Below are 26,026 nucleotides of genomic sequence, written 5' to 3'. Positions count from 1 at the left end.
CCGCTCGGCATTGACAGTTTATTGCGTGCACTAGCTACCGATGAGGGGCAGCAGTTTCCTGTGGACATCATCAAGCGGTTCGAGGATCTAGGGGCGCATACGTACGTCAACGACGAATCGCTGCGCCTCTACCCTGTCGAACCCATCAACGCTCGCTACGCGAATAAGGATACGACACTTCCCCGCGGTGGAGGCAAGGATGGAAACTCACCCATCCTTATTCCCAAGGGCTCTTCGACCGCTTTTTCCGTGCATATCATTCATCGCAGGAAGGACATCCGGGGTCCCGACGCGAACGAATTCAAGCCGGAGCGGTGGGAGGGGAGAAGAGTTGGGTGGGAATACGTGCCTGTGGGTAACGCCCCCCCTATCGCCCTCAATGCCATAAGGACCACAAACAGTTTAACGGAGGCCCGAGAATCTGCATCGGCTAGTAATTTGCGCTCATCGGAGCAAGTTACGTCACAGTACGGTTGTTGCAGCGGTTCGATAAGATGGAGAGCTTGGAGAAGGACGCGGTTGTAAGACACAACTTAAAATTAATCAACTATGTTGCGAATGGTGTCAAGGTGAGGCTCCATGCTGCTTCATGAGGTTCAGCTATCTCACACTGTTGATATTTGAGATTATCAACGAGCAAATGAGTGATCACAATTTTTTTTACTGCGGTTGCGTTGAGTGAATGGTTTTTAGAAAAGTAGCACAGAATCGATTCTCAATCGAATTCATGGGCAAACCAGCCAGAATGACGACAAACTCAAGACAATCGCGGAGAAGCCCCGGAGGCGGAAGAGACGTTGCCCCCTGCCTGCAACCCTGCCTGCAGAAGCGAGACTGCCTAAGAGCCGAAAACCAATCGGGATTGCCAATTGAACCCAGTACGAGATCCTCGGGGTTTCTCGTCGGCGAATCAAAAGGACCCCTTTATTAGTGCAAACAATGGCCTTCAGGGGTAATGTCGTATTCGCATTCACAAGAAATCCGACAATGCCTACCCTATTTGCAGCCCAAAAGTACCATACCTTTGTAAGGGGCCAGAGAATTGTCCACCGATGGGAAGGAGGATGTCTGTATTGACAAAAAAGTCGCATAAGGGAACTAGTGGCACTCACTCCGCCTCAATCGAGGTTCACTCAAAATTCCCAACAGTTAGAGTGCGGTTCACTCATAACCTTGTACCTATTCAGCACTGTCCCCGTTCCTTAGTTGAGGTTCACTATAAGTATCTATCCTTTACCCATCTAGAGTCTCGAAGAATTATCTCCTGTGCCATCTCCCTCAGACCCCTCAGGTTGTGTGGCATCCTTTTTACTCTCCCCCAGGAAAATCTGCACCCGTCCATCACCAGCCATCGAGCGTACCGTAGCTGTTTCCCTCCACATTTGAGAGACCGCGACTTCTGCCTTAGAGCCACTTGTTGTCCCTTCTGGACTCGAGCGCAGAGCAAGAATAAACATCTCCCCAAAGGTTCCCCAGCTCGTCTTGTAATATGGATACTGAGAATGAAGAGCAAATGCGAGGTGTACAAGAACGATCGAAACATGAAGCAAAAGGGCAGAAAAAGCTAGAGGAATAGTGCGGCTGTTCTTAAAGGTATAAGTGAATGCTTTCCCCCAAGATGAGTGATCAATAACTGTGATCTCGCCAGTTGATGGCATCTCGACAAGATTAACAATCGGCATACCATCAAAACTTGAGGGCTGTGACAAAGCGTCAGTGATGTGAGTAGCGAGGGCAAGGGAGAGACAGTCGTGAAGGAAGGGAAAGGAGGACCCCTCTTCGAGGCAGTAACTCAACATGAGTCGATACGCCGAGTCTGATGCCATGTCTATGCGAGTATCGATACCGGCCAGCCACCCCTTCCTCATTTTGATTAGGGGTGTACTCGTAGAAGAGTCTCCAATATGATCAAGGAGCCCCTCAATGGACGTTTCCAAGTGACTCTGGACGATACCAGATGTGATTGACTCTATCCAGACATCTGCCTCTACCCAGTGCGCGGAAATGAGGCAGAGACTGACATCAATGCCATCCGCAGCCTCGCCCTCGGTTCCGACGGCAGTGCCACGTGTGGCAAAGATGATGCTCCCGCTAATAGGTGCACTTGTGTTGGTCCCGAAGGCTGAAACGCGATATCCGCTAGTACCTGATGGCCTTCTAATCTCGTTGACTAGCTCCCTCAGATCGCCATTGTGTTCAGTATCGAGGGTGACCGTCTCGTTCAAAAGTTCGGAGTCGAAATCCATCGACACAATATTTCCCTCGAGGTGTTCTGCATGGCAGTTGACAAGAACAAGAGGCTGTTTCCATTTGCGTATCGTGCCGTTCACATCCATTTGTTTCGTCTCTACGAGCCACTGAGGCCAATCTGAGTTCACATCCTTGATCCCACCCCCTGAGTCGAAATAGTTCGCTAGGAAAGCCATGGGGCATGTCGCAACGGCAAAATCGCCATTGGGCGGGTCATAACCGATCAGATTGGACTTGGTTTCCGAACGGTCAATGATTGAGAGTGAGAGAGGCCGAGAGGTGGACGATATGTCGTAATACGTGTATGTGACGTTCTGTAGCTTATACCTTGCGAGGTTTCCCGGACTATCGGACTGAGAAGGGTCCATGATGTTGGATAGATAGTGCAGTTGTCGCCTGCTACCTGGGCATCTGGCATTTGTGCAGGTCGAGGTCTTTGTGGAATGGTGAGGCTCGGGAACATGTTGAGAATCAAGATCCAACTCGTAAAGTCTCTCATCGACATAACACACAATCTCCAATGAGTGACCAGGATCGGCTTTTGGGAAGCTTCGCCATATCTCACGTGGGATCATTGCGATGGCGGACAACGGATTCGCCGCAATACAAAGCAAAGCGGTGATGAGGATGACAAGCCCCGTCGTTTTCGGAAAAACTCGCCTCGTGACAGAGTGTCGTATAGCGGACCACAGTTCTGAGCTGAAAAGATATCTTATTGGAGAACCCAGATAGAAGGGCGAAGAGATGAAACCGAGCGGGACACCGACATTGCTGTTCAAAAGGCCGTAGGAGATCTTGGATAGTAAAACATCCGTCAAGGAGATGAGAATTAAAGCCTCGTGCCCCTTTGCAGCAAATTGAAGGGCCGCGAGCTCCTCGGCAGTAGGATGACCATAAGGCCAGTGGAATTCCGAAGCGTATAGGCAGAGAAGCGTAACCGTAACTGCCACCGCCGGAAGATGGAAGAGAGCAAAGTGGCCCGCAAGGTCCCATCTTCGACTTTGGCTGGCTTCATTTGAAGGACTTGCACCATCAAAGGATGCCAGTACATCAGAGGGGCATGTTGAAGTGACATCCCTGAGGGGGATATACTGCATAGAGTGCGTGAAAGCTCGCTGATCCTGTTTTGGACTTGTTCGTGTTCCAGAGGTCTTGGTTGCTGGCCGCACCAGGCTGGCGTCTTCTCGTGTCATGCAGGCCTTCAAAGTCCTGGTCAGCTAGGCATGACGAGGCAGTACTAAACAAACCTGACATGGCTCGTGACCGAGGTCTAGGGACTCGAGACTGGCTAGCTCGAAGCCACTTAAACTAGCCATTGTTGGCGAGGGATAAAATAAAGAAGAAGTGACAAGGAAGGCAACGGCAGAGGACAAAATTTGAGATGAAGAAATCAGGCTCGGAGCAGGGGGGGGGGGGGGGGGGGGGGGTTTCCTGGCAGTGGCTTGCGCAACAGTCTGACCAGGTGGATGATGGCGGTTGGTCCTGGATCTCCCTCCCACTCTGCATGAGCTAAGCCGCCATCGACTGCAGTGTCTGAGCTGACTGGCGATCAAACCTTAGCTTAGCCAATACTTCCGGTTGTATAGTTACACAAGGAAGGCAGAAAGTGTGCGTTTGACGTTTCTATTGGTCCTGCCGCTATATTATTCGCAGCCCTGGGCTGCAAAGTCAGTATGTGGCTGAGTCTGGACAACGGGCGAATGTAGCCATGGCTTAATTCCCACGCACAGGAAATATCGCCCAGACCAGCCCAATAAAGGCGTTGCCAAATTTAGATCTATTCAGATTCTTTTAGGAGCTACTATATGCACTCGTTAAAAGATCTCTTTCATAGCTATATAATAGAGTGTGAACAAAGCCAGGGCTACCAGTTCACCCCTCGTTATTTATAGGATGTTTCCAAGCTTCATATGCCACCCAGGCCTAAAAAGTCCCAACAATAAGACCAAGAATTCCCAAAACAATTGTAATAATAATACCAATTAGGGTAGCCTTCATCACATACCGGGCACCGCTCTTACGCTAGAACCATATCTCGAGGATACCACGTGGACTGGGATCTTCCAGCTCCTCAAACAAGTAAACCAGGCGATTCCCGAAGTAGCTATAAGAAAGGTCACCCTTAGCCTCTCCCCTATAAGCGGCAGCGTCGTAGTCTAGGCAGTCTAGGTCAAAGGTTTGCTTCGATACCAGTCCACGCAGAATCTATTCAGAGCCAGAGTCAAGGGGAAAGAGAACGTTCTACAAGGAATCTAAAACTTCAAGTGCGACCTACCTTAGAATATTCCATCTAGTATTAAAGCGGTCAATACGAGTATTTGGTCTATTGTCGAAGGGGAGGTATCTTACGCGGGACTAGAGCCTTGAACATCCAGGTGCACAGTCAAATGCTCCTTCAGGACGCTCGTGCAGTAGAAGACCTCCACAACTCCCTCTTTAATATCTATCTTCAAGTGATTCCGTAGGTCATTAGTTCCTTAAAACCTCAAACATACAACCTTCTTAAGTCTCCTAGCCGTCACAATCGATTTAAGGTCTTTTATCTTGCCCGAATCGTCTTACACTTGGAGATTTCCCTTGTCCGCTTGGGGGAAGGCCTTGGATATAAATTCCGCCAGAGAATTATATGAATGCCACTGAATTAGCTATGTTCTAAGCTCTAGCAGACCGGATGGCTAGTTGTCGGCTAAGCACTTAACCATCGACATAATCCTCACTGCGAGGTTAAAGGCTCGATGCTGGTCGGTGGGCGGGGGTGGTTTATCGCGCTTAGAGAAGCACTGCTCAGTCAATTATGAACGCTCCGTGTTTGGATATGCTCGGAACAATCGGATAATATCGAAAACGTCTTAGTGGTTACGAAGTGCTAGGGCGCTTCCTAGAAGTAGCTCCGGGATATAAAACGATGTGGCATCTTTATAAAAGTCAAAGAACCACTTCAGCCGGGGTGCGCGCCTCCATGAACATCCGGTGGTTATACAATTCTCGGCTTTCTTGCAGGCCTCGCATATATCCCAGCTCCAGAGGGACTCAGTGAGCTTCTACAGCTCGACATCGGTCACACGCTAGAGTGGATAGGGGGATACCAAAGAGTCAGTCATAACGAGGCCAAAGGGAAGTCAATGTCTTGATCTCACCCACACCTGCGTTGCGTCCCGGCTTGATAACGCATTTATCGCACCTGGGAAAGTGCAGAACGAGAGCCTGGTGGTGTGGCAGTGCATTTGTGATGAATGGCAGTGCATTGTTGCTGCGGCAGCTTGGCAGCCACAGCCAACCCTCCCTCATGTTTCGAACAACCTATGAGGTTGCGATGCGTGGACTGTGGCTTGTAGGGAGGTTGAAAATTTTCTCCTCTCTTTGCGAGGTCTCTTCCCTTTCATCTTTCTGCCATTGTCCAGTTGATGCCACTCTCATGGGTATCATGATGGATGCTGCTCCTGCAATTAGGTGTCAGTCGCCGGGGCCGTCGTATGTTGACGTCGAGAGAGCCCAAGAGCCAGATTCGGGATACGTTACCCAATCTACATCGCTCAATAGCAAGTCACCCGAGCCGTTTCCACCCAAATCTCCCGCCGTTGAGAGCAAGCCTCGCCCCGAGCCGTTTCTACCCAAATCTCCCGCCGTTGAGAACAAGCCTCGTCCAGAGCCGTTTGGGCTGTCTAGGCTGTTTGGGCTGACCAATCTCGCCGATCGAGCCGACCTCGCCGAATTCGACAAGTCTGTTGACGACCATACCGTTTCTCGCTTTGCCCACATCCACACTCAGATTGAGAAACCACTGCTAGCTTATATTCACCGTAAACTTCCTCGGAAAAAGTACGGACCGATTGCCCTGCGATTAATGATCTTAGGACGGAACGAGTATGATGCAAAGCCGTGCATCGTGGCCTTCTGCCCCGAAGAACAGTGCAAAAGGGTCAGAAAGTTTTTCGACAAGAGTTCCGTTGCGGCTTTGTGCCGACCCGAAGATGATGCCGTGCCTTCATTCGACGTGTTTGTCCGCGGTCGGTCCTTGGAGACCAAGCACAGAGACGAGGATGTTGACATCTTGATCCCCATTGTTGGGGGCCACGAGGGGTATACAGACGACACGTACTGCGGCGCACCGATCCTTATCCAGGGTGACTCATCGGAGGTTCGCGCGTGTACGTTTGGTGGCATCATCAGTGCTGTTTCGATGGATGGAATAGGAAGGCTATACGGCCTAACCGTCGGCCACGTTCTGTTGGACGACTCGGATGATGACCTTACGTCAGACGACTGGGGCCTTCAAGTTTCAGACTCTGAAAGCGAGGGCGAGCCAGATGAGGTCGTCGAATCAGATCCCGAGAAGACTGAGTTCTTGCACGCCATGGACAATTTCCACCTGGCTTCAGACGACAGTCATCGCCCCTTTGCGTCTTGGGCACCTTCCATGTTGCGCAGGATCGGGTGCATTGCCAAGGACTCTCTGGCTCAAATAGCCACGTCTAACATGATAAGAGATGATGCCGGGGGCTACTACGACTGGGCATTGATCGATATGACGAAACACAAACCAAACCGGATCCGGCCAAGAAGACTGTCCAACGGTGAGATTCAGGGTGAGGATATCAGGTCCGGGGATCTCTTAATGCCGGTCACGCCACCTTGCAGCACTGGAAAGAGACAGTCGGTCACTCTACTAAGTGGATCAGGAGGGTTGAAACGCGGGTCTCTATCGCCTTTGCCTTCTAGACTGCTTCTCGGTCCCGGAAACGCATTTGTGGACACTCTTATCCTCAATCTCGACGACGATCAGCGTATGACATGACCCTCCTACCCACATGACTAGGGAATTGAACTGATATTCGAACAGAAATCCAGGATGGCGATTCGGGGTCGTGGGTGGTCAATGAGACTACCCTCGAGGTATATGGCTACGTCGTCGCCGCAGATTCCTTTGGTGGGGGTTATGTCATCCCTATTCTCGAAGCCTTTCAGAGCATTGGGGCCTCACTAGGACCCTCGTATTCTATTCGTATCGCGACCACAGTTGACATGGCAGCTGCCAAGCTGGACGATGACCGATGCGCGGCTGGCGGGCAGGTTCTCCCTTCTGAAGGGGGCCGAGAAGGCTATATGTGGATAGACGAGGTGCCCCAGACTCCTGGGTTTCTTGGCAAACCCAACTCTAAGTCATTGCCCAACTCTAATTCCTTGAGGGGAATATGGCAGCCTGACTCGGGCTATTCCTCTATAGACAAGTAATTGTGCCCGGGCCCCTTTTGAAGAGATGATATCTTTCTCTCCCTTCCTTTCTTTTGGCGGGGGGACGGTTATGCGGAGACCAATACCCCACAAGGCAAGCCTCTGTCCACCGCCGGTTCGCCATGTTTATAGAGCTTATTTAAGACTCATATAAACTTGATTCCGTTTTATTAATCCTCTAGCCTCTGCAAGATGTGGTGTCGGTGTCAACACGCGAATGCCTACCCTACACCTTGCTGGGTGACTCTGGGTGGAAAGGGTTACCCGAGGTAGTTACTAAAAGGGTTATTTGCCCGAGTTACCCTTGCTGGATAATATTGGTTTCCGGCCTGACAGGAGCAAAAGGGGGGTAAGTGTGGGAAGTCGACCCGATCACCCCATTGACCGATGTGAGCTAATCGTCCATGCTTCCCCAGGAATCTGACTCTCCCCGCACGCCAAGCCCCTGGCATGTTTAGCGCCTCCAAGCTAGCGAACTTGGCCTGTCTTCCCCGCAAACCACGGAGCGAAGAGGGGCCGAACCACCGTGTCATGGCCAGACTCCGAGGCCGGTTTCTCCTTGCATCTGCTCTCGACATCATTTGGCCGTCCTCATAACCATCTCATTCTGAAACCATGTCTGATATTGCCGATGACTCTGATGGCGAACACCGCCGCAAACGCATCAGACAAGCTTGTCTTAATTGCAGGTATGGGCCATTTCTCCGTGTTGGGACACTGCCTGCTTAATTATTTGGCAGGATGAGGGAACAGGAGAACATTTCTTGACTTGAGTGATGGCTACTGATTGGCCCCCTAGGAAGAAAAAAGTTCGCTGTGGAGGCGAAAAGCCTGTATGCATGTGCTGCAGCCGACTATCGCAGGTCTGCCGCTATGTGGAAGATGGGCGAAGCCAAAGGCGGACATCTTTCTCATTAAATGGAATGAGCGACGAAGCGTCGGATCTAATTGTGGTAATACCGAATTTCTCCGGAAGTCATCCAGAATAGTCGAGCTCATCAAGGCTGCAGTCCACAATCTCGTCCAAGTTCATGGGTCTTGAAGATCGGCTCTCTAGGATAGAGAACACTCTCCAAAGGTGAGCTCGCCTCTTGATCTCAAAAGACAAGTTATGTAGTTACTAATCAAGGCCATCGCCCGATTTCAGACTGGAACCTCTCTTGTCGTCGTTATCAGCCCCCCAGACACATATCATGAATCTCATGAACCAGTCCCCCACCCGAATAGAGCATCCTTACCACCACCGACCGAACCCCGCGGAAAGCGCGGACAGCATGACCACATCGATGCCAAATCCTCAACTGGATGACACATTCCCACCAATCGAGACGCTTCTATTCGCCGCTGACGTCTTTTTCCGATTTTGCCATAACCAACCATACTCATTATTTCACGAAGCAACATTTCGACAGAGGCTGGTTTGTGGGGAGCTGCCCTCACATCTCGTGTGGGCTTTGCTAGCGGCAGCCCGTCGATACTCATCGCTTCCTAATCTTCCGCTCAACGACCCTGATGACGCTCAATTCTATGCCAAAAAGGCTTGGGAATGTATGAAACTGCCATGGAATGGCGGTGTGTCGGATGAAGAGGTTGTTCCTATCTTGCAAGCCATCATCCTAATCGTCAATGTCGAGCATCCCTGTGAGTTGCTTGGCCTGCCTTGATGTACTTACTCAGCTAACATGGTATGAAGCTGGCTTGTGCGCCTCAGCTTACATGAAGCTTGGCTTCGCAATACGCCTGGTCTTGCATTCAAAGCTTCACTTGGAGCCCGAGAGTACCCTTGATCCCATCTTTCGAGAAGAGCGCAAGAGAACGTTCTGGTCGATATATCTCCAAGACAAGTTGATATCTCTATCAAGAGAACGGTTCTCCATCTTGAGAGATGAAGAGTGTAGGATACAGTTGCCCTGCTCAGAAGCAGCCTTCCGGGAAGGTCTCCACGAAGAAGCACCGACTCTACAGCAATTCACAGGCGACTGCCTAGACCAAGAGTCTGCCGACACTTGTTGCCCTCTTGCTCTGATTGCAGTCATGGCATCGATCTTGAGTCGGGTGTCATACTACGTCCTCCAAGAGAACCGTGATTCCCAACTGGGGCTCCCTTGGTCCTCGACCTCCCCCTATGCCTCTATATCATCCACTCTACTTCAGTTAGAGATCTGCTTCGGGATGAATGAGGACCCGAAGAAAACCCTGAGGGATAGGTGCTATGTAGATGGGTCCATTGATCAACACCTTGCTGGCCCTTTTATCTATTCCAAGGCACTCTTCCACCTCTCACATTGCCTTCTACACCATCCGTTCTTGATACAGCAGCGGTTGGAAAAGCTAAGACAGAGAGCTCCCCCGATATTCATAAACACAGCATGGAAAAACTGCAGAGCACATGCCCAGAGGTTGATAGAGCTGAAAGACACGAAACACCATAACGTCCTTGTCTTGACATCTCTCTATGGCTACTGCACTATGGTGGCGGGAACGATTCATGTCCTCTCAATGAATGACGACAACCAGTCAATCCGCGAGCAAGGACAAGAGTACTACAACTCTGCGCTGGATTTCCTAAACGATCTTTCTTGCTATTGGAAGCACGCAGCTTTAATGGTGAGTTTTGGGTCTTTTACATTAGTGAAGGGATCTTACTAACTTGGATGACATAGGCAAATCGATTGGAGCGCTTTCGACAACAATGTGAGAACCGCCGAACAGACATGAATCCATGTGCCGACAAGTCCGGGCACTCGCCTGGCGATGTCAAAGCATTGTGGCAGAGCGTCGACTATGCCCTGCTTTCGGCTCCGACACGGCCTGGAAGTCCCACCAACGGCCAAGCGCCGACCGGGATGGACCTGTTCACACCGCGGAGCAAGCTCTTCGACTTTGCTGACTTTGACACGTTTGCTGAGGGACTTGGGATCTTTAGCAATCTGCCGGTCCTGGAAAACAAGAATCTCTTCCCTGACCTGGAAATCTCTGCTCAGGACGACACCCTTGAACCGGTGCCAGCAGAGTAGATCGAGGTCGCTTGGTTGGTGGTTATGAATGAGGCCGAACTGGATTTAACGCGGATGTCGGAAAGCTAGGCTTCGGCAGGACTAACCCGGCTGGACAGGACATTATATCTATTTCTATCTTATGCAAGGGAAAAGAAGAAAATGCTGCGCGTACCTTGCCATCTCTATTGACTCACAGCTTGGCTATAGGCCTGGCTTCGCTCTGCTCTAGAATCCGATTGCCAAGCTCCCGAAGAACTTCTTTCCTGATCTTGCCGCTCCCTGTCACTGGATATTCCGTGATCATCTCTCCCGGCCCAAGCCAGAACGTATGCTGCGGAGCCTTGTGTCTTCCGAGTTCGTCGTGGACCCAGCCCCTGATGGCTTCGTGTGATGGTTTGTCGTGGCCGGGACGTATCTGCATGAAGGCGGCCACAGCCTCGCCGTACCGTTCGTCTTTCAGACCCACTACACTGACGTTGCTTATCGTTGGGTGGCTCAGAATGTGTTCCTCGATTTCTAGCGGGTAGATGTTCTCACCACCTAAGAATGTTCACGTTAGAGCCCGAGAGTATTGGAACCGAAGCCGCCCGAGTCAAACTCACCTCGGATGATAATGTCCTTGATGCGGCCAGTAATGCGGCAGTAGCCATGCTCGTCAATCGTTGCCTCGTCGCCCGTGTGCATCCACAACACTCCATTCTCATCTCTGATCATGACCTCTGCCGTCTTGCCTGGATTGTTGTAATACCCCTGTTGCAGAAGATAGCCCGAGACGCATAATTCGCCACGCGCACCAACGGGCAGGATCCGGTTCTCCTGGTCGACAACCTTGGCTGTTACATGAGGCATGACTCTGCCTACAGTGTAGAGTTGTTGGTCTAGGGTGTCGGTTACAGAAGTCATGAAACTCGCTGGCGATGTTTCGGTCATGCCTATACCGGATGGTTAGATCTCTAGTAACTGAGTGGAGCGTCGCAACGTACCATAGGTGTTACCAACGAACTGATATCCCAGTCGCTCCTGGATCTCACTGATCAGGGCAGGAGGAACCTTGGTTCCAGCAGCAATACCTGTTCTAATCGTATCGATCGTGACTCCAATCTTGTCCAAGTGCTTCAAGATGGCGATGTACATGGTTGGAACTCCGTGCAGGGCAGTGCACCGCTCCCTCACCAGTAGATCCACGACTTGAGCAGGGTCAAAGTCTCGCCCAGCAAACCCGATGGCAGCTCCGTGAGTGAAAGTCGCCATCAAACCAGCGACGAGTCCGAAGCAATGGAAGAGAGGTGGGGCGCAGCAGAGAACATCGTCGTGGGTTAACTGAAGATATTCTCCGATCATGAACCCGTTATTGATGACGTTGCTAAAGAGGATTAGCCGCTTGCTCTCGATGCCTCTTTGTCCAACCCTACAAGTGGCTAAGCATGGTAGCTTTAGGTGACCCGGTCGTCCCGCTTGTGAACTGGAAATTGACAACAGAGTTGATATCAACCGACGCCTGGACTTCTTCGAGCCTTTCCGTGGACACGTTGATTGCACCTTGTAGTACGTGGTCCCAGGTTATTTCTGATCGGATCGGAACCTCATCCCATCGAACCAGGACTACCTGTCGAAGGCTGCGTTGAAAGGTTTGTAGTTGGTCGAGGATAGGAAGAGTTGATCGTCGATTAACGACATCGGCAAGGAATAATATCGATGGATCTGGATTTTTGGAGCCCCGGTCAGTAATAGCCTCATTATTTTGTTAGAGCGACCCACCTGTGTGCTCAAGTGCTCGCATGCACTCTTTCACGGTGTACGTCTTGTTGAGAACCACCAGAACTGCGCCAATCCTGCCAGCGGCGAAGAAGAGCTCAATGACCCTTTCATCATCCCCAGAGAGAATGGCGATCCGGTCACCTTTGCCGACGCCCATGGCCAACAGACCACGCGCCAGTTCCTTGGTTCGAAGACTCACGTCCTGGAAGCTCAGTCGAGCGTTGGTCCAGCCGACCAGCACCGCATCTTTAGAGCCGTATCGAGCAGCTTGCTGATCAACAAGTTGGCCGAATGTCAACTGAAACAGCTCTGGTGTGTGAGGGCCCCGGACAAGAGACAAACCGCCGTGAGGTCGCTGGGTAGGTGGGACATCCATGGTGCTGGTAAAACTGTGTTGATACGAAGTCTGAGTGACGAAATCAGACATCATCATCAAAATCATCAGCCTCTCTAAGTATTTTTCAGTCCCGAGTTGCGATACCCGTGATCCGTCTCTATCGGAGAATGCGGCTATCAAACACCGGTCCAGGTTCCGGCAGATCGCCGAGGGTTGTCGGCACCCGGAAATCCCGGCCCGTGTTTTGCACCCAGCGTTCACATTCACATCGGTATTTTGAAAGGGCCTCCTGCTATTTTTATGAATAGGAAAGATACCTTTTTCTTTTCTGAACCAAGTTGGTTCCATTCATACCAACAATGACTCTACCAGCCACCAAACACTGTATCCTCTCCTTTCCTGCTCCTGGCATATTGCTGGTGCTTATCAACAGACCACGTACCCTCAACAGTCTATCTCTAGAGGCGAGCTATGAGCTGGATTCCGTGTTCAAATGGTTCGATGAGGACCTGAGTTGCCGCGTGGCCATTATCAGTGGGGTAGGCAAAGCGTTCTGCACTGGAGCAGATCTCAAAGGTCCGTGAAGCAAGTTCTGAAGTGACTCCCGGAGGTAAACTAACTATTTCCCATACCAGAATGGACAGAAAACAACAAGAAAGGAATACGCATGAGGCTTCCTGAGAATGGATTCGGAGGCTTGTCCTTTAGGAGCGGTAAAAAGCCCGTCATTGCTGCGGTGAATGGGGCAGCGTACGGGGGAGGCTGCGAAATGATTGCCAACTGCGACATGATCATCGCCTCATCCTCTGCAACCTTTGCTCTGCCCGAGGTGAAGCGCGGTGTGACCCCATTTGGAGGCGCCCTGCCCCGAATCATGCAGACGGCAGGTCGTCAGCGGGCAACAGAACTCGCTCTGACGGGGCGAGTCGCGAGCGCACAGGAGTTTATGGACTGGGGCATCTGCAATCTTGTCGTAGAGGAAGGAGAGAGTGTTGTGGATAAGGCACTGGAGTATGCCAAGATGATCTCTGACAATAGCCCAGATGCCGTCATAGTGACCCGAGAAGGCTTGAAACTTGGCTGGGATGGTCTTGGGGTTAAGGATTCGAGCCGCATTTTTCTGGACGGTTGGAGTAACCGGATCTACGAAGGACCCAACATGCAGGAAGGATTAGACGCATTTAGAGAGAAGAGAGCGCCGAGATGGACGGACAGCAAGCTCTAAAGGTCACGTATCGTCCATCGGTGTAATGCTTAGATGCCGACACGTAGTAAGCCCCTGGAGATAAGTCCCGGATCATTCCGCCGGACACATTCAATATGATAACGACGGGCCTCGTGTAGTTGGCAGCAATCTTGACTATGTGTATGCCATGGCGAAGCCGTGCTTTGCACGTTGGGTCCCTCGGCACTGGGCTAACCGTGTACTACGGCTTTTCGTGGCAAGAATGAACTACCATACCCCAGACCATGGAGATAGCCAATATGCGGTACAGGTATACTCGGTTGTGTTCTAGCCTAGCATCGCGCACTCAGATCGAACCTACTAACAACCGGGTATTCTAAACTATGTCAGATAAGATGGGTAAGAGCCCGAGAGTCCGAGACTACGGGACGCCAACACGGCTGGACACGGTAAAATATTACCGACCTGGGAATCTAGATCCCTTCCCCCGCAAAACAAGTTGCGGGGTAAGGGGGCATCCCCAGGCGCCAACTCTTGGCTTCCCCAGATACCCACAGGCTCTTCAGGAGGCGAGACGAAGATAAAAAGTCTACTCCTTGTCAACTCCAGGACGATCATTTCTTACTCTTGCATACCTCCTCATCTTGCTTGTCATCTCCCTGATTTCGCCTCGACTTGGAATCTTGTCAACAATAATCAACATGGCAGAGAAGCAACATGCCACCGATAGCCAGGGGGTAGTTCACCTCGAGCATAGCAGAAACGGCTCCATTCCTGAGCACGATGCGTCATCTGAGAAACATGGGGAGCTCGAAGCGTCGAATGTTTGTGCTTCACCGTAACCCTTGACCAGAGTGGAAAAGCTAACCACTTCCTCGATAGATCCCACAATACGATGATGGCCAAGTCAAGAAACTCAGGGCCAAAGTTGACAGGAGACTGCTGCCTCTCCTCACGGTCCTCTACGTTCTCTCCTTCATGGATCGATCCAACATTGGAAACGCCAGAGTCGCGGGCATGAACGTGGACCTCGAGCTTACCCCGGCTCAGTACAACATGGCATTGACCATATTCTTCTTCCCGTACGCCCTGTTCGAGGTACCGAGCAACATTGTTCTCAAACTCATGAGGCCTTCTTGGTGGATGGCCATTCTTGTCGTAACCTGGGGAACGGTAAGCACAACACACTGGCTGCTATATGGAATACTAACCCCTGGTTTTACAGGTTCTGGTTCTGCAAGGTATCGTCAAGACATATCAACATCTCCTCGTGACGCGATTCTTTCTCGGCATGGCGGAAGCCGGATTCTTTCCCGCAGCGACATATCTTTTGACAACTTGGTATGTCCGCTGGGAACTACAGACACGTCTGGCCATCTTCTTCTCCGCGGCATCTTTGGCGGGTGCCTTTTCTGGTCTTCTAGCCTTTGGCATCCAGCATATGGATGGCGTCGGAGGCCTCGGTGGGTGGCGATGGATCTTCATCCTGGAGGGCATCTTGACCGTCCTTATTGGATTCAGCATTCCTTGGACGCTTCCCGACTCGCCGAACAGTGCCAGCTTCCTGACTTTGGAAGAAAAGGAAATTATCCACAGGCGTCTAGAACAGGATGCCGGAACATCCGCTGGTAAAGTCGGAACAGGGGGTTCATTCCAGTGGAAGTATCTCAAGGAAGCATTGCTTGACTGGAAGATCTATCTTGGATGCGTTATCTACTGGGGTAACAGGTAAAGTGAAGCCTTCTATTCTGTGACCTTGTCTAACTATTTGGCTCCAAGTATCTGCATTTATGGCTTCAGCTTCGCTTCGCCCACGATCATCCTAGAGCTCGGATACACGGCTGCTCAAGCTCAACTCCTCACCATCCCAATCTACTTCCTCGGCGCCTGCTTGACTCTCTTCTTTGCCTATCTGGCGGACAGGCGCCGCAACCGATGGGTGTTTATCATCATCCCTTTCAGCATTGCCCTAGTTGGCTTCGTCGGCCTGCTCTCTATTCCACACCCACGCCTACCGGGTTTGACCTACGCCTTTCTCTTCTGCATTCCTAGCGGCCTCTACCCCGCAGTAATTGGCTGCGTCTCATGGGTCGGAAATAACCTTGCCCCTTCGTTCAAGCGAGCTATCGGCATGGCATTGTTGATGACCATCGGCAACCTCGGCGGTGCGGTGGGATCAAACATCTTCCTTGCCAAGCAGGCGCCTCACTACTGGCTGGGTTACGGATTCTCCCTTGGAATTCTTCTTCTGGGTATTGTTTGCACTATGGTCCTGCGTTTCGCGATCAAATCGATCAACAAGAAGAGGGATCTCGTTCAAGAGGCTGACATTCTATCGCGGTATACCGAAGGTAAGTTATAATATGAAGGGTGGATAATGATGGAATGAAGCTAACTATTACTTTTAGACGAACTCATGGAGATGGGAGACAAGTCACCCCTGTTTAGATATGTCTCATGAAGAAGGTATTGCGTCTTGTCAATTTAAAGACGGTTTTACGTAATAATTGAATCTATTTATACATTCATCAAATGATATTTCTATTTTCCACTGTGGATAAGAAGTGATGTCAGTTGCATAATGTTATGGTTTCCAGAGCCTCCGAACACGAGATGATCAACACGCTGATCCTCCACCGCCCCCTTTTGCCAAGTGTCTATCCAGATATATAAAGGTGTATATCTACAATTCCATTACTTGAATTTGCTCTTCCTGCACGCTTTTAAATTAAACAAAATCTCATTTTCTTGCCAAAATGTTGTATAAGAACCTCCTCCTTGCCTCTCTCAGCGGCCTTGCCGCAGCTGTACCCACCGACACCAAGATCGTCAGCAACCCGTCTTTCCAGGTCATTTCTCTACGTTCTGGCGGCGACATACACTTTTCCAAGGTCACTGCCGCCAACAGCAGCCTCTTCCTCGGCCTCCCCGACCAAGGCGCCTCGTGCGATAGGGGAGAGAAGCCAGATGCAGCCACTTTTTACCTGAAGAACGGCGAACTTTACCTCTACAAGACGGACAACCCGCCCCAACAGGTCTATGCTGACCGTTCTGGAATGGGTAAGCAATGAGATATTGACCTTCTTATTAACCCTTGCTCATGTTAACGTTTGTCTAGGTCAAGGCCGTGTTGGCTACACCACTGGCGCTCAGTCGCCCCCTCGGAATGCCGAACTCACGGGTTGGGAGATCGATAGCGACGGGAATCTCACGCTTGAGGGCGCCAGCCTGAAGGCTTGCCTCGGCGCCAACGATGCTTGGGTTGTTTGGGTTTCAGTCGGCTCCACGAATCCCAACGGATATGACGAGTGCTTAGGCTTTACTGCCCGCACCGGAAACATCAAAGATCCCGTCAGCTGCCTCTATACCCAGCAGAGCTAAGGAGGAAGTTATTTACGCATTTAATAGCATATCTTCTAAAGAATACAGTCAAATTTACGTGTAGCGTTAGTATGGTGTACTCTAGTTCATGTGAGAAGGCCCTTGTGCCTGGTCACCCGACTTTCAGCATCATCTTCCCAGACCATGTCCCTACTTAGTTACAGTTCTGCCATTCTCGCCTCAAGCTCGTAAGAACTTCCAGAGACCGGCGTGCAACTGGAAATGTTGATGTCAACTCGGTCATCATGCGGATGCTTGCCTGTGTGAGGCTTGCCGACTTGCTCCTGAACTCCCTCGTCTGGTCTGCCAGAGATGTGTTGTATGCGAGTAATATTCCGGCCGTCATCAGGATATGCACACAGTACGATGACAAGTGGCAGAGGCCGAATCGGTCGCGAAACTGACCCATCAAGCGGATGATATCGGAGGCCGAGTTGATACAAATATCATGATGAGATTCAGGTACCCTGCCAATCATGGACTGGAGGCCAATAACACTGGAGCTAGAGCTAATGAGGGGCCGGTGAAGAAGCATTCGAATCTCATGATATAAAAGACTTTTTTTGATGCATTAGCAACCGTCGAGTCACAAGACCTCCTGTCGGGGTTGGACGATAGACCTACTGTAACTGCAACACAACGGGATCTGGGGATTGGTCACCTTGAGTTGATGTAAATTGTAGAGATTGTGGAAGTGAAACCACCCAATCTCGGAGTGACGCGTCCATCTGCGCTGCAAACTTAGACAGAGACTCTCGAGAGGCTTCTTTGCTATGATACCTGTCGTCAAGGGGTTAGCAGGAGTTTGGAGCTATGACCATGAACTTGCACTTGCATGTAGTCGATGGTTTTGCTAAATTGAGTCACCAACGGGGCCAGATAAACGTGCACATAGCCTCTAGGATTGGCGTCTGTGGCACCGGAGCATCTCAGAGTGGGAGCTTGGTGAAAGAAACAGTCCCTCGTACTAAGAGACTGAGGCCTTCCGCACCAACTCGACCAAATCCTGTGTTCTCGGTCAAACCCATGCGAATATGACGACGGCGGAACTCACGTGTCAAGGTGAACAACCGACCAGAAGACCCGGGCTTTTGCGTCTGAGATATCAGCGCCGCAGCTCTCGGTTCCATCTGAAGAGGTGCGATGAAACTGGAGCCCCAGATCAGATAGAATTCGGGTTGCCATTCCTATCTTGGGTTTAGTATTCAGGAATGTGTGCTAGTCCTACACATGCATACCTGAGTATATCCAGCCTGATCACACATGGTCAGTCTCAGAGGCTGCTGAGAGAAGAAGTCATCAAGACTGACCTTGGCTATCTCTACCCTGGGCAGCTTCATGTTCGCAGAGCAGAACAAGAGCTTGGAGCGTTGCTGTTGTTGGCGTTTGAAGTTCAAGGTCAAGGTAAACCTTCGCTCTACTGGCGAAGAATTTGCATGCGTCGCCTATGATAGAAGGGTGTTGGCGCGTTGTATGTATGGCGCCTGTGGAGAAGCTAAAGATAGTTGATGAGTAACGATACTCAACACCAAGAGGCTCGAAGCTAAGGGGGCTCCTTGCATGAGCAGTCGAGACATAGGATGGACCTACATTGCATTTTCCAAGGCAGGCGAGTAAAAATCGTTGTCCTGCGCGGATAAGAAATTCTCCTTGTCTTGATCAAAGAGACTTTGTTCAACGAGGCTTGTCAGAGGGTTCAGCCATGTGAGATAGCATTCCCATAGATGGGACTCATAGGCCAGGTCGCCAGCCCATTGCAGACTCGCACTCTTAATGGCGAGCTCGCCATCGACACGAAGGTTCTTGAGAGAGGGGCAGAAGGATGAGTATGGGCCATTATGGATCAGGTTTAGATTACTTGTTGCTCCGAAATACCTGCTGTGGCCATCTTCAGCCACCTGCAATGTCCCACTGCGTGTGACGATCTGGGCATGCTGGCCACTCAATGGAGGGGTTTCAGCCGCCGCAGACAGAGATGTGGGCGGCAGGATATTTCCGGGAGACCGAGGATCTTGGTCACCGGGCGGCTTGTCAGAAGAGGAGAGGTCTGAAGTGCCGAATATCGCGCTGTGGGCTGATGGGGAACTCGGGTGACGAGCCATTGCGTCGACGGCCTCCTCATCAGGGCAATGACTGTCCGGCTCCGGACTCCCCACATCGAAGCCGGGACCATTGGCCATGTCAACCCAAAACTGCAACCGGCCAGGCCTCGGGGTTGAACTTGCCCAAGAAGGGCTTCCGGAGTCCTGGGGGTCTAATGTGAAGTCCATGCTGTGCGCCTCGTGTGTGGAGAGATGTGATGCGAGCCGCAGGAGCCAGACAACGGGGGGAGGACAAAGACCCGGAGAGTGATTGACCCTTTCCTAGGGTTGTTTCGTCCAATGAGCTCTGCTACCGCGGCTCTGACCCCGGATCTGGGTTGGGCTTAGTGAGTTTGCGGGGTAGCCACTAGCCAGCCTTCAGGCAAGGTCCCCCGGGTTAGGGAACTACATGGAGCGAGGTATCAATATTATTGGCGTCAGGCCTATGAAAGAGTGTTCCTCGGCCTCTCAGTATCATGTATTCCGGTTCGGGAAAAGTGTTACGAAAGCGTACCTAGATACATGTACGCATGCAAACGACGAGGCTGAGTGTACCGTCCTAGACAATGTAGCGCTTCTTGATGAGCTTCAGAATACACACAACCCCTTTGTCGACCGTCTCCTTACACTGTAACAATGGCCCTGAGAAGACTCCAGCAAACCCTCGGCCACCTATACGGTGTCGCACTCACCTCAGATGCTCCCCAAGAAACCCAACTTTCGATTGTGCGTGGGCCGAATGAGCCGCCGCTCTCGTCCGAAACGCTAGGCATGTTGCTCGAGCGGCAGGTCGAAGTCTTTGGGGACCGATGTGCCGTCAGATGTTCTTGGACAGGGCAACAACTGACTTACAAAGAGCTTCACAGTCGCAGCAGGGCACTAGCAGCAGGTCTGCTATCCCTAGGACTTTCTCGCGGCAACCACATCGCCATCATGGCGGGTAACTGCGAGCAGTATGTCGAGGTTATTTTTGCTGCTGGGTTGGTAGGACTGCCGCTGGTGGTCCTGAACACAAACTATACAAATGACGAGGTTGAGAATGCGGTTCATCGTGCTGGTATGTCTTCCAGTCCGAGGACGGCAACGTATACTTACACACCATGAACCAACAGAATGCCGGTTATTCTTCACAACTCCTTTTATCGGGTCACGAAACATGGCCCCTACCATTCAGAGCATGCGCGCCAAGCATCTCTCATCCTCTACGGACCCGCTCACCTGTGTTCTTTTGGAGCGAGGGAACTCCAAGGGGTCGGATGGGACCATTTCCTATGAATCACTTATTTTGCGAGGCCTTGAGGTTCCTGCAAAGGATCTGGAGGGTGCCGAAAAGGCAGTGCAAGCGGATGATGTCTGCAGCCTGCAGTTTACGAGCGGAACCACTGGCAAACCCAAGGTTGCCATGTTAACCCATAGGTGAGTACCTACTTCTCCGTCGTTCTTGCGATACGGACGCTAAATCTTTCGCTTTCCTTCTCCTACGCAGTGGGTTGATCAATAACTGCATCGGATCTGGTGATCGACTACAGCTCACCGAGAACGATGTCCTCTGCTGCGTGGTACCTCTGTTTCATTGTTTCGGCCTCGTGCTAGGCGTTCTCATGTCTGTAGCACACGGCAGTTTGCTCGTGTTTCCGAGCGAGAGCTTTAGTCCAGTCCGGGCTCTCCAGTCGATGACGGAGGATAGATGCACACTCATCTATGGGGTCCCAACAATGCATACGGCGTATATCCAGGAAGTCCTCTCTCAGCCTCCTGGAACGTACGATCTGTCATCGGTAAGGGTTGCTATCACTGGTGGAGCTGCCACTCCAATGAAGCTATTCAAAGAGATCCGAGAAATCTTGCAGGTTCCTCATATCGTACAGGCATTTGGTAAGCATCACTAGGTCCCGCTGGCTAGATGAAGAATGTTACTGACAGAACTTGCACAAGGGATGACGGAGTGCTCTCCAGTCACCTTCTTGAACACGGTTGAAGACTCCTTCGAAACTTACTCGACAACAGTGGGCAAGGTCATGCCGCATGTCACGGCCAAGGTAGTTGACACGGACGGCAAGACCGTTCCTCTCGGGCAACGAGGTGAAATTCTTATTGCAGGCTACAACAGTTTCCGCGGTTACTGGAAGAATCCACAAGGCACCGAGGAGATGCTGCACAAAGAAGATGATGGAACTGTTTGGCTGCGTACTGGTGACGAGGTGACGCTTGATAAGGATGGATTCTGCCGTGTGACAGGTCGCATCAAGGATATTATCATTCGCGGTAAGCAGACCCCTAAGATATGGAGACATGCACATGTCAGTACTATCGAAATTGTTATTGACACTGTGTATAGGCGGTGAGAATATCTACCCTGCCGAGATTGAGGACTGTCTTGTTCAGCACCCGTCAATTATACAAGCCAGCGTCGTCGGTATCAAGGATGCCAAGTACGGCGAAGTTGTGGCCGCCTTTGTCCAAAAGGAGGAGGGATCAGGTCCGGTTCGCCCCTCGACCTCGGAACTTCAAACTTGGGTTGGGAAAACCTTAGCGAGACACAAGATTCCGGCCTACATCTGGTGGATCGGGGACAAGGACGTGTGCGAGACTCTGCCGCAGACTGCTAGCGGAAAAGTTCGCAAGGTAGCTCTGCGTGAAATCGGGTCAAGGCTTATTGGTGCATGATGTGCTTTGGTGTAGCGTAACTAGATTTTGCTCTCTAGATCTCGATGTTAGGATATCCGCCATCTGTCTCTTGTCGACATTTCCTTACCTTTGTCCAGGTGTTAATCCATGACTCCATTCACCAAGAAAGTTTTAACTAAGCTATTGAGTACATAGTAAGGGTAAGGCCCACAAAGGGGGCTTCATGAATTGTAGTGATCTACCTGTGTCTGTAGGTTGAAATGACATGGAACATTTTCCACTTGAGACATTATTCGCATTATTATGTATAAGAAGCGTGCTGGGTAATTCTATAGAGAATTCACTGTCTGAAGTCTGGTAAGGACGGAGAAGCCGGAAGCTATGGAGGAAAGATGTATCATTTGTACCCCCGAACGACCATTCCGGGCTTCATACAAGACTGACCAGCAAGATTTGGTTATATGGCTTCTTGATTTCTTCTACGACTCCAGATTCCTCCCATCTACCTTACCAATTACAGCTTTGATGCTTCATTGGCAAGCCTTTTAAGAGTTCGGGACTCTTGCCTGTATGCAAAGTCTGTCAAAATCTCCTCGCTCCCACCTCCCACCACGAGAACTCTAAAGTCGCGGCTGATCTGCTCCACCACTCTCCCGCGGCCATTCTTAGAATATCCCAGCCCTCCAAATATCTGCTGCGCCTCGCGTACCGTCTCCTCCAGGGTGCGAGCAGACAGGGTCTTGAGCATGGCAACGCTAGCACCCAGGGTGTCTGGGCCATCGTGGTTTGTAAGACGCTGACGGGTCCAGATGAGCTGTTCCAGCCAGGCATAGGCAGCCTGGATCTTCTTTCCAGAATCGACGAGCTTGGCACGAATAATTTGGTTCTCTATCAGCTTCTTACCGAACGTCTCGCGCTTGGTCGCGTAGTCGTGGGCGTGTCCCACGCAGACTCGAGCCAGACGCAGACAGATAGTTGCAAGCCATAATCGTTCATGATTAAAATCTGTAACCCTTGGTGTCAGCTATGATGGAGGATGTGATTGGTTAGAAAGACTTGCTGCTCATGATGATTCCAAATCCCTCGTTTTCCTTTCCTAGTAAGTTCCCAATGGGGACCTCGACATCGTCAAATTCGATAAAGGTCGACCCTGACACCAATCAGTTAGCATGTGCCACTAGTAAACGCTTCTACTGTGTACGTACCGCTAGCATTGATGCCCGAATTGTCCATTCGCCTCCTGGTCACACCTTTGGCGTCCAATGGGATGACGAGAGCCGAGATGCCTGATTGGCCTGGACCGCCAGTCCTGACAGCAGCCGTACAGTAGTCGGCGTACACGCCGTTTGTGATCCATTTCTTGGTGCCGTTCACGATGTACTTGTCTCCTTGGCGCTTGGCGACAGTCTTGATGCCCGCTACATCAGAGCCGGCTACGATGAGATCCCATTAGTCCCGTCCGGGAACATCCAACTAATCACACTTACCTGAAGGCTCAGTGACTGCCAAACAGAACCGTGTAGTACCGTTGTAAATGGATGGCAGAAGGCGCCGTTTCTGCTCGGGCGTTCCATGGTTGATGAGTGGTGGACAGCCGATGATGTTTCCGCAGGCGAGGGCCCAGACAACACCCATGTACCCGCAGCGGGTCAGCTCGTCAACGACAATGTGGTCATGGAAGCCATCCCACTTGTCAGGAGGGATCCCACAAGGCAGAATTACTTCGCCCAGGTAATCAGGCTCCGGCGGGAACAGGCCTGCAGCAACGTAGCCCAACTTTGCATGCCTCTCGTATGCCTAGTAGCCTTGTTAGGAAACAAGACCTCTTCTCTTGTGGAGTGTGCTACTTGCCTCGCGAGGTATGGATCCCTGACGTTCCCACTCTTCGCAGAAAGGAGTGATGTACTCATTCACGTAAGCTCGAGTCTCGGCCTGCAGCTTGAAATGGGACTCGGTATAGTACGGAGGCGGGGCGCCGTAGTGCCAGTAAGGCTCACTGAAAGGGGCGTTAGGACGGGATGGTGGCATACTGGTAGTTGTCTATGACACAGGTGATGATCTCTATAGGACAACTACTCAGACGCAAAAGCGACGGAATAATTGTTTTGTATCAACTACCAGCCTGGCTATTCTCTCGTGTCGCATAGTGCGTTTGGCCCTATGGAGTATCCGCGGTGAAACGCCGTCGTTCTAGCTGCCGCGGGATTTCCTAATCAGGATAGCGAGCCATTGAGCACAACACCATGTCACACGAGTACGGGTCTGTGGCCACCGCGTAGTCCTTGTTACTGTTTCCTTTTGTATGCATTTCATCAAATTCATTGAGAGGCAAAGGCGCCGTAGAAGACCATCGAAAATCTGTAGTTAGTCGATTATAACATCACAAGATAATTAAAACGACACAATAGACGATGAGGTCAAGCGCATGATTTTTCGCCTTTATTCGACTGGGGTCTGTGTTCAGTGGCAGAAGGTTGATGCTGCTGGATTACAATCATCTCTTCCAAGTACCAGGAGTTTATGCAGTGAAAAATTATAACCTTTCTGCCATGTCTATAGCAAGTGACATATCTCGGTGACGGTGTTTTGGAACATTAGATTTTGATGTATTCTCAGTTATACTAGCCGATGTTTACTTTGGAGGCATCATCAAGGAAACAGTCATCTAGCCGAAAATGTTAAACAAAATGAGTGCTTGTATTCTAGACTTTGTTGCCTACTTCTACTCCTCTTGTCCGCACTGCATCTCGCACGGCTCAGAGTCTACTGGCATTAGAAGCACGCTTCTTCTTCCTCTCAGTGAAGGCTGCTGCAGCCGCTTGGCATGCTGGATCATGAAGTCTAGTCCTCAAGACGACACACTCCAAAGCGTTGATTGACAACAGCCTTTCACGGTTGTTCGTCAACATCAAGTTCTTGGTCGCGGCCGGCGCACCAGGCGGGCATCGCGAAATGCGCGTCGCCACCTCCATGACATCCTTCATCAGAGAGTTCTCACCCACAACCTTTGTAATTAACCCTGCCGCACTGAGCTCCTCTGCCGACATTCTCTCTCCGGCGAGCAGCAGAGCCGAGGCCTTCTGGTGGCCCATGATTTGGGGAAAGGTCAACGTGGAGCAACCTTCGGCGGAGAATCCCCATTTCAGGAATGGGCAGAAGTAGTAGGAGCTCGGCACCGCGTACACAAGGTCGTAGAGGGCCAAGCATGTGACTCCATAGCCGGCGCATGGCCCGTTGACAGCGGCGATGAGGACCTTGTCACAGGTGATGAGCAGCTCGTTCAGGACCCTGCATGCCGTGTCAGCTCGTGGTACAAGATATCGTGCATGTCGTAGCGACTCCCTTACTTGAAGTTGGCGATGAAAGAGTCCATATTCTCGGCCAGCTCATCCTTCGGTGGCGGCCAATTGTCAAAGTCCATTCCTATTCAAGTCGTCAGTTCACCGAGCGCTTAGATAATCAATGGGAGACAAACCTGTGCAAAAGAATTTGCCTGCGGACGTCTGGACGACGACGCTAATCTCGGGCACCGCAATCACCCATCTCATAGCAGCAATCCATTCCTTTGGTAACAACAATTATTAAAATGCTTTCGGGGTCATAACAGGGTGTCGATGGACTTACGATCAATAGATCGGGATGCAAGGAATTGGCAGAGAATTCCCGCCGAAGCGTGACGATGGCAATGGCACCATCCACCACTTCAAGGGTAAGGTTCTTAAACTTCGGAGGATCCATTTTCTACGAGGTAAACGTTGTAACAACACTGATAGTGCACGGCTCTCTTTGTCTTTTCTAGAAAAAAGCAGTAGTGTCCAATTTAATGCCCACCAGTACCTAGAGAGGTAGACTGCTGTAAAGACAGTAGTGCAATGGCCCCTTGCAGCTGGGACCAGTCAAAGGCTTTGCCGCGGGATGAACTAGCCACCCTTGGCTCGGCTGTCAACTTATGACAACAAACGGCAAATCCGCTTTGGTTATCCGAGGATTTTAGTTCAGGGGGAGCTATCCCGCAGAAGCACGACGTGTGCATCGTACCGAGCGCTGAGATATCGCATCTGTCCCCATAGGTATCTATCGACTCATCCCAGACTGGACCTAAAGGGAGGTCTAAATACAACCCAGTAACTCTACACATATCCAGAACCATTCTGTAAACCAGATAAACCGATAA

At 51.0% G+C, this 26,026-nt stretch overlaps 12 protein-coding genes across 12 annotated transcripts; 7 read left to right on the top strand and 5 right to left on the bottom strand.

Moving 5' to 3' along the window:
• Positions 1-141: 141 nt before the first annotated feature.
• NECHADRAFT_45546 (uncharacterized protein) lies at positions 142-434 on the top strand (the record flags this gene model as incomplete). The annotated part of the gene is made up of 2 exons (XM_003049425.1): positions 142-351; positions 402-434. Coding segments are annotated over 2 exons (243 nt in total), but the record flags the coding sequence as incomplete, so codon positions are not given.
• An 807-nt stretch (positions 435-1,241) lies between these two features.
• Positions 1,242-3,566, bottom strand: NECHADRAFT_82868 (uncharacterized protein; the record flags this gene model as incomplete). The annotated part of the gene is made up of 2 exons (XM_003049177.1): positions 1,242-3,467; positions 3,498-3,566. 2 exons carry the CDS (start codon positions 3,564-3,566, stop codon positions 1,242-1,244), a joined length of 2,295 nt encoding a protein of 764 aa, XP_003049223.1.
• Positions 3,567-5,677: 2,111 nt separating this feature from the next.
• Positions 5,678-7,482, top strand: NECHADRAFT_82867 (uncharacterized protein; the record flags this gene model as incomplete). Its single annotated transcript, XM_003049424.1, has 2 exons — positions 5,678-7,034; positions 7,091-7,482. 2 exons carry the CDS (start codon positions 5,678-5,680, stop codon positions 7,480-7,482), a joined length of 1,749 nt encoding a protein of 582 aa, XP_003049470.1.
• Positions 7,483-8,097: 615 nt separating this feature from the next.
• Positions 8,098-10,499, top strand: NECHADRAFT_95059 (uncharacterized protein; the record flags this gene model as incomplete). Its single annotated transcript, XM_003049423.1, has 8 exons — positions 8,098-8,171; positions 8,282-8,357; positions 8,493-8,560; positions 8,592-8,598; positions 8,811-9,123; positions 9,176-10,089; positions 10,146-10,418; positions 10,467-10,499. 8 exons carry the CDS (start codon positions 8,098-8,100, stop codon positions 10,497-10,499), a joined length of 1,758 nt encoding a protein of 585 aa, XP_003049469.1.
• Positions 10,500-10,671: 172 nt separating this feature from the next.
• On the bottom strand, positions 10,672-12,615 carry NECHADRAFT_45515 (uncharacterized protein; the record flags this gene model as incomplete). The annotated part of the gene is made up of 5 exons (XM_003049176.1): positions 10,672-11,021; positions 11,084-11,413; positions 11,465-11,844; positions 11,894-12,182; positions 12,240-12,615. 5 exons carry the CDS (start codon positions 12,613-12,615, stop codon positions 10,672-10,674), a joined length of 1,725 nt encoding a protein of 574 aa, XP_003049222.1.
• A 320-nt stretch (positions 12,616-12,935) lies between these two features.
• NECHADRAFT_95058 (uncharacterized protein) lies at positions 12,936-13,801 on the top strand (the record flags this gene model as incomplete). The annotated part of the gene is made up of 2 exons (XM_003049422.1): positions 12,936-13,152; positions 13,212-13,801. The coding sequence occupies 2 exons, from the start codon at positions 12,936-12,938 to the stop codon at positions 13,799-13,801; spliced, it is 807 nt and encodes a 268-aa protein (XP_003049468.1).
• Positions 13,802-14,463: 662 nt separating this feature from the next.
• Positions 14,464-16,223, top strand: NECHADRAFT_82863 (uncharacterized protein; the record flags this gene model as incomplete). The annotated part of the gene is made up of 5 exons (XM_003049421.1): positions 14,464-14,586; positions 14,645-14,935; positions 14,988-15,490; positions 15,542-16,113; positions 16,171-16,223. The coding sequence occupies 5 exons, from the start codon at positions 14,464-14,466 to the stop codon at positions 16,221-16,223; spliced, it is 1,542 nt and encodes a 513-aa protein (XP_003049467.1).
• Positions 16,224-16,488: 265 nt separating this feature from the next.
• NECHADRAFT_123381 (uncharacterized protein) lies at positions 16,489-17,305 on the top strand. Its single transcript, XM_003049420.1, has 2 exons — positions 16,489-16,822; positions 16,881-17,305. Exons 1-2 carry the CDS (start codon positions 16,519-16,521, stop codon positions 17,141-17,143), a joined length of 567 nt encoding a protein of 188 aa, XP_003049466.1. The 5' UTR covers positions 16,489-16,518; the 3' UTR covers positions 17,144-17,305.
• Positions 17,306-17,763: 458 nt separating this feature from the next.
• Positions 17,764-19,323, bottom strand: NECHADRAFT_82861 (uncharacterized protein; the record flags this gene model as incomplete). Its single annotated transcript, XM_003049175.1, has 5 exons — positions 17,764-17,923; positions 18,198-18,330; positions 18,382-18,396; positions 18,454-18,638; positions 18,734-19,323. 5 exons carry the CDS (start codon positions 19,321-19,323, stop codon positions 17,764-17,766), a joined length of 1,083 nt encoding a protein of 360 aa, XP_003049221.1.
• A 537-nt stretch (positions 19,324-19,860) lies between these two features.
• Positions 19,861-21,891, top strand: NECHADRAFT_45450 (uncharacterized protein; the record flags this gene model as incomplete). The annotated part of the gene is made up of 5 exons (XM_003049419.1): positions 19,861-20,281; positions 20,337-20,640; positions 20,711-21,099; positions 21,160-21,489; positions 21,563-21,891. 5 exons carry the CDS (start codon positions 19,861-19,863, stop codon positions 21,889-21,891), a joined length of 1,773 nt encoding a protein of 590 aa, XP_003049465.1.
• Positions 21,892-22,366: 475 nt separating this feature from the next.
• NECHADRAFT_45046 (uncharacterized protein) lies at positions 22,367-23,880 on the bottom strand (the record flags this gene model as incomplete). Its single annotated transcript, XM_003049174.1, has 5 exons — positions 22,367-22,865; positions 22,909-23,002; positions 23,058-23,285; positions 23,340-23,628; positions 23,671-23,880. 5 exons carry the CDS (start codon positions 23,878-23,880, stop codon positions 22,367-22,369), a joined length of 1,320 nt encoding a protein of 439 aa, XP_003049220.1.
• A 728-nt stretch (positions 23,881-24,608) lies between these two features.
• NECHADRAFT_82858 (uncharacterized protein) lies at positions 24,609-25,590 on the bottom strand (the record flags this gene model as incomplete). The annotated part of the gene is made up of 4 exons (XM_003049173.1): positions 24,609-25,140; positions 25,200-25,275; positions 25,328-25,415; positions 25,477-25,590. 4 exons carry the CDS (start codon positions 25,588-25,590, stop codon positions 24,609-24,611), a joined length of 810 nt encoding a protein of 269 aa, XP_003049219.1.
• Positions 25,591-26,026: the final 436 nt, after the last annotated feature.

This window comes from Fusarium vanettenii (genome assembly GCF_000151355.1).
Source record: "Fusarium vanettenii 77-13-4 chromosome 7 genomic scaffold NECHAsca_9_chr7_10_0, whole genome shotgun sequence".
Classification (NCBI taxonomy): Eukaryota; Fungi; Ascomycota; class Sordariomycetes; order Hypocreales; family Nectriaceae; genus Fusarium; species Fusarium vanettenii.
This window is presented reverse-complemented; position numbering and strand designations above follow the sequence as displayed.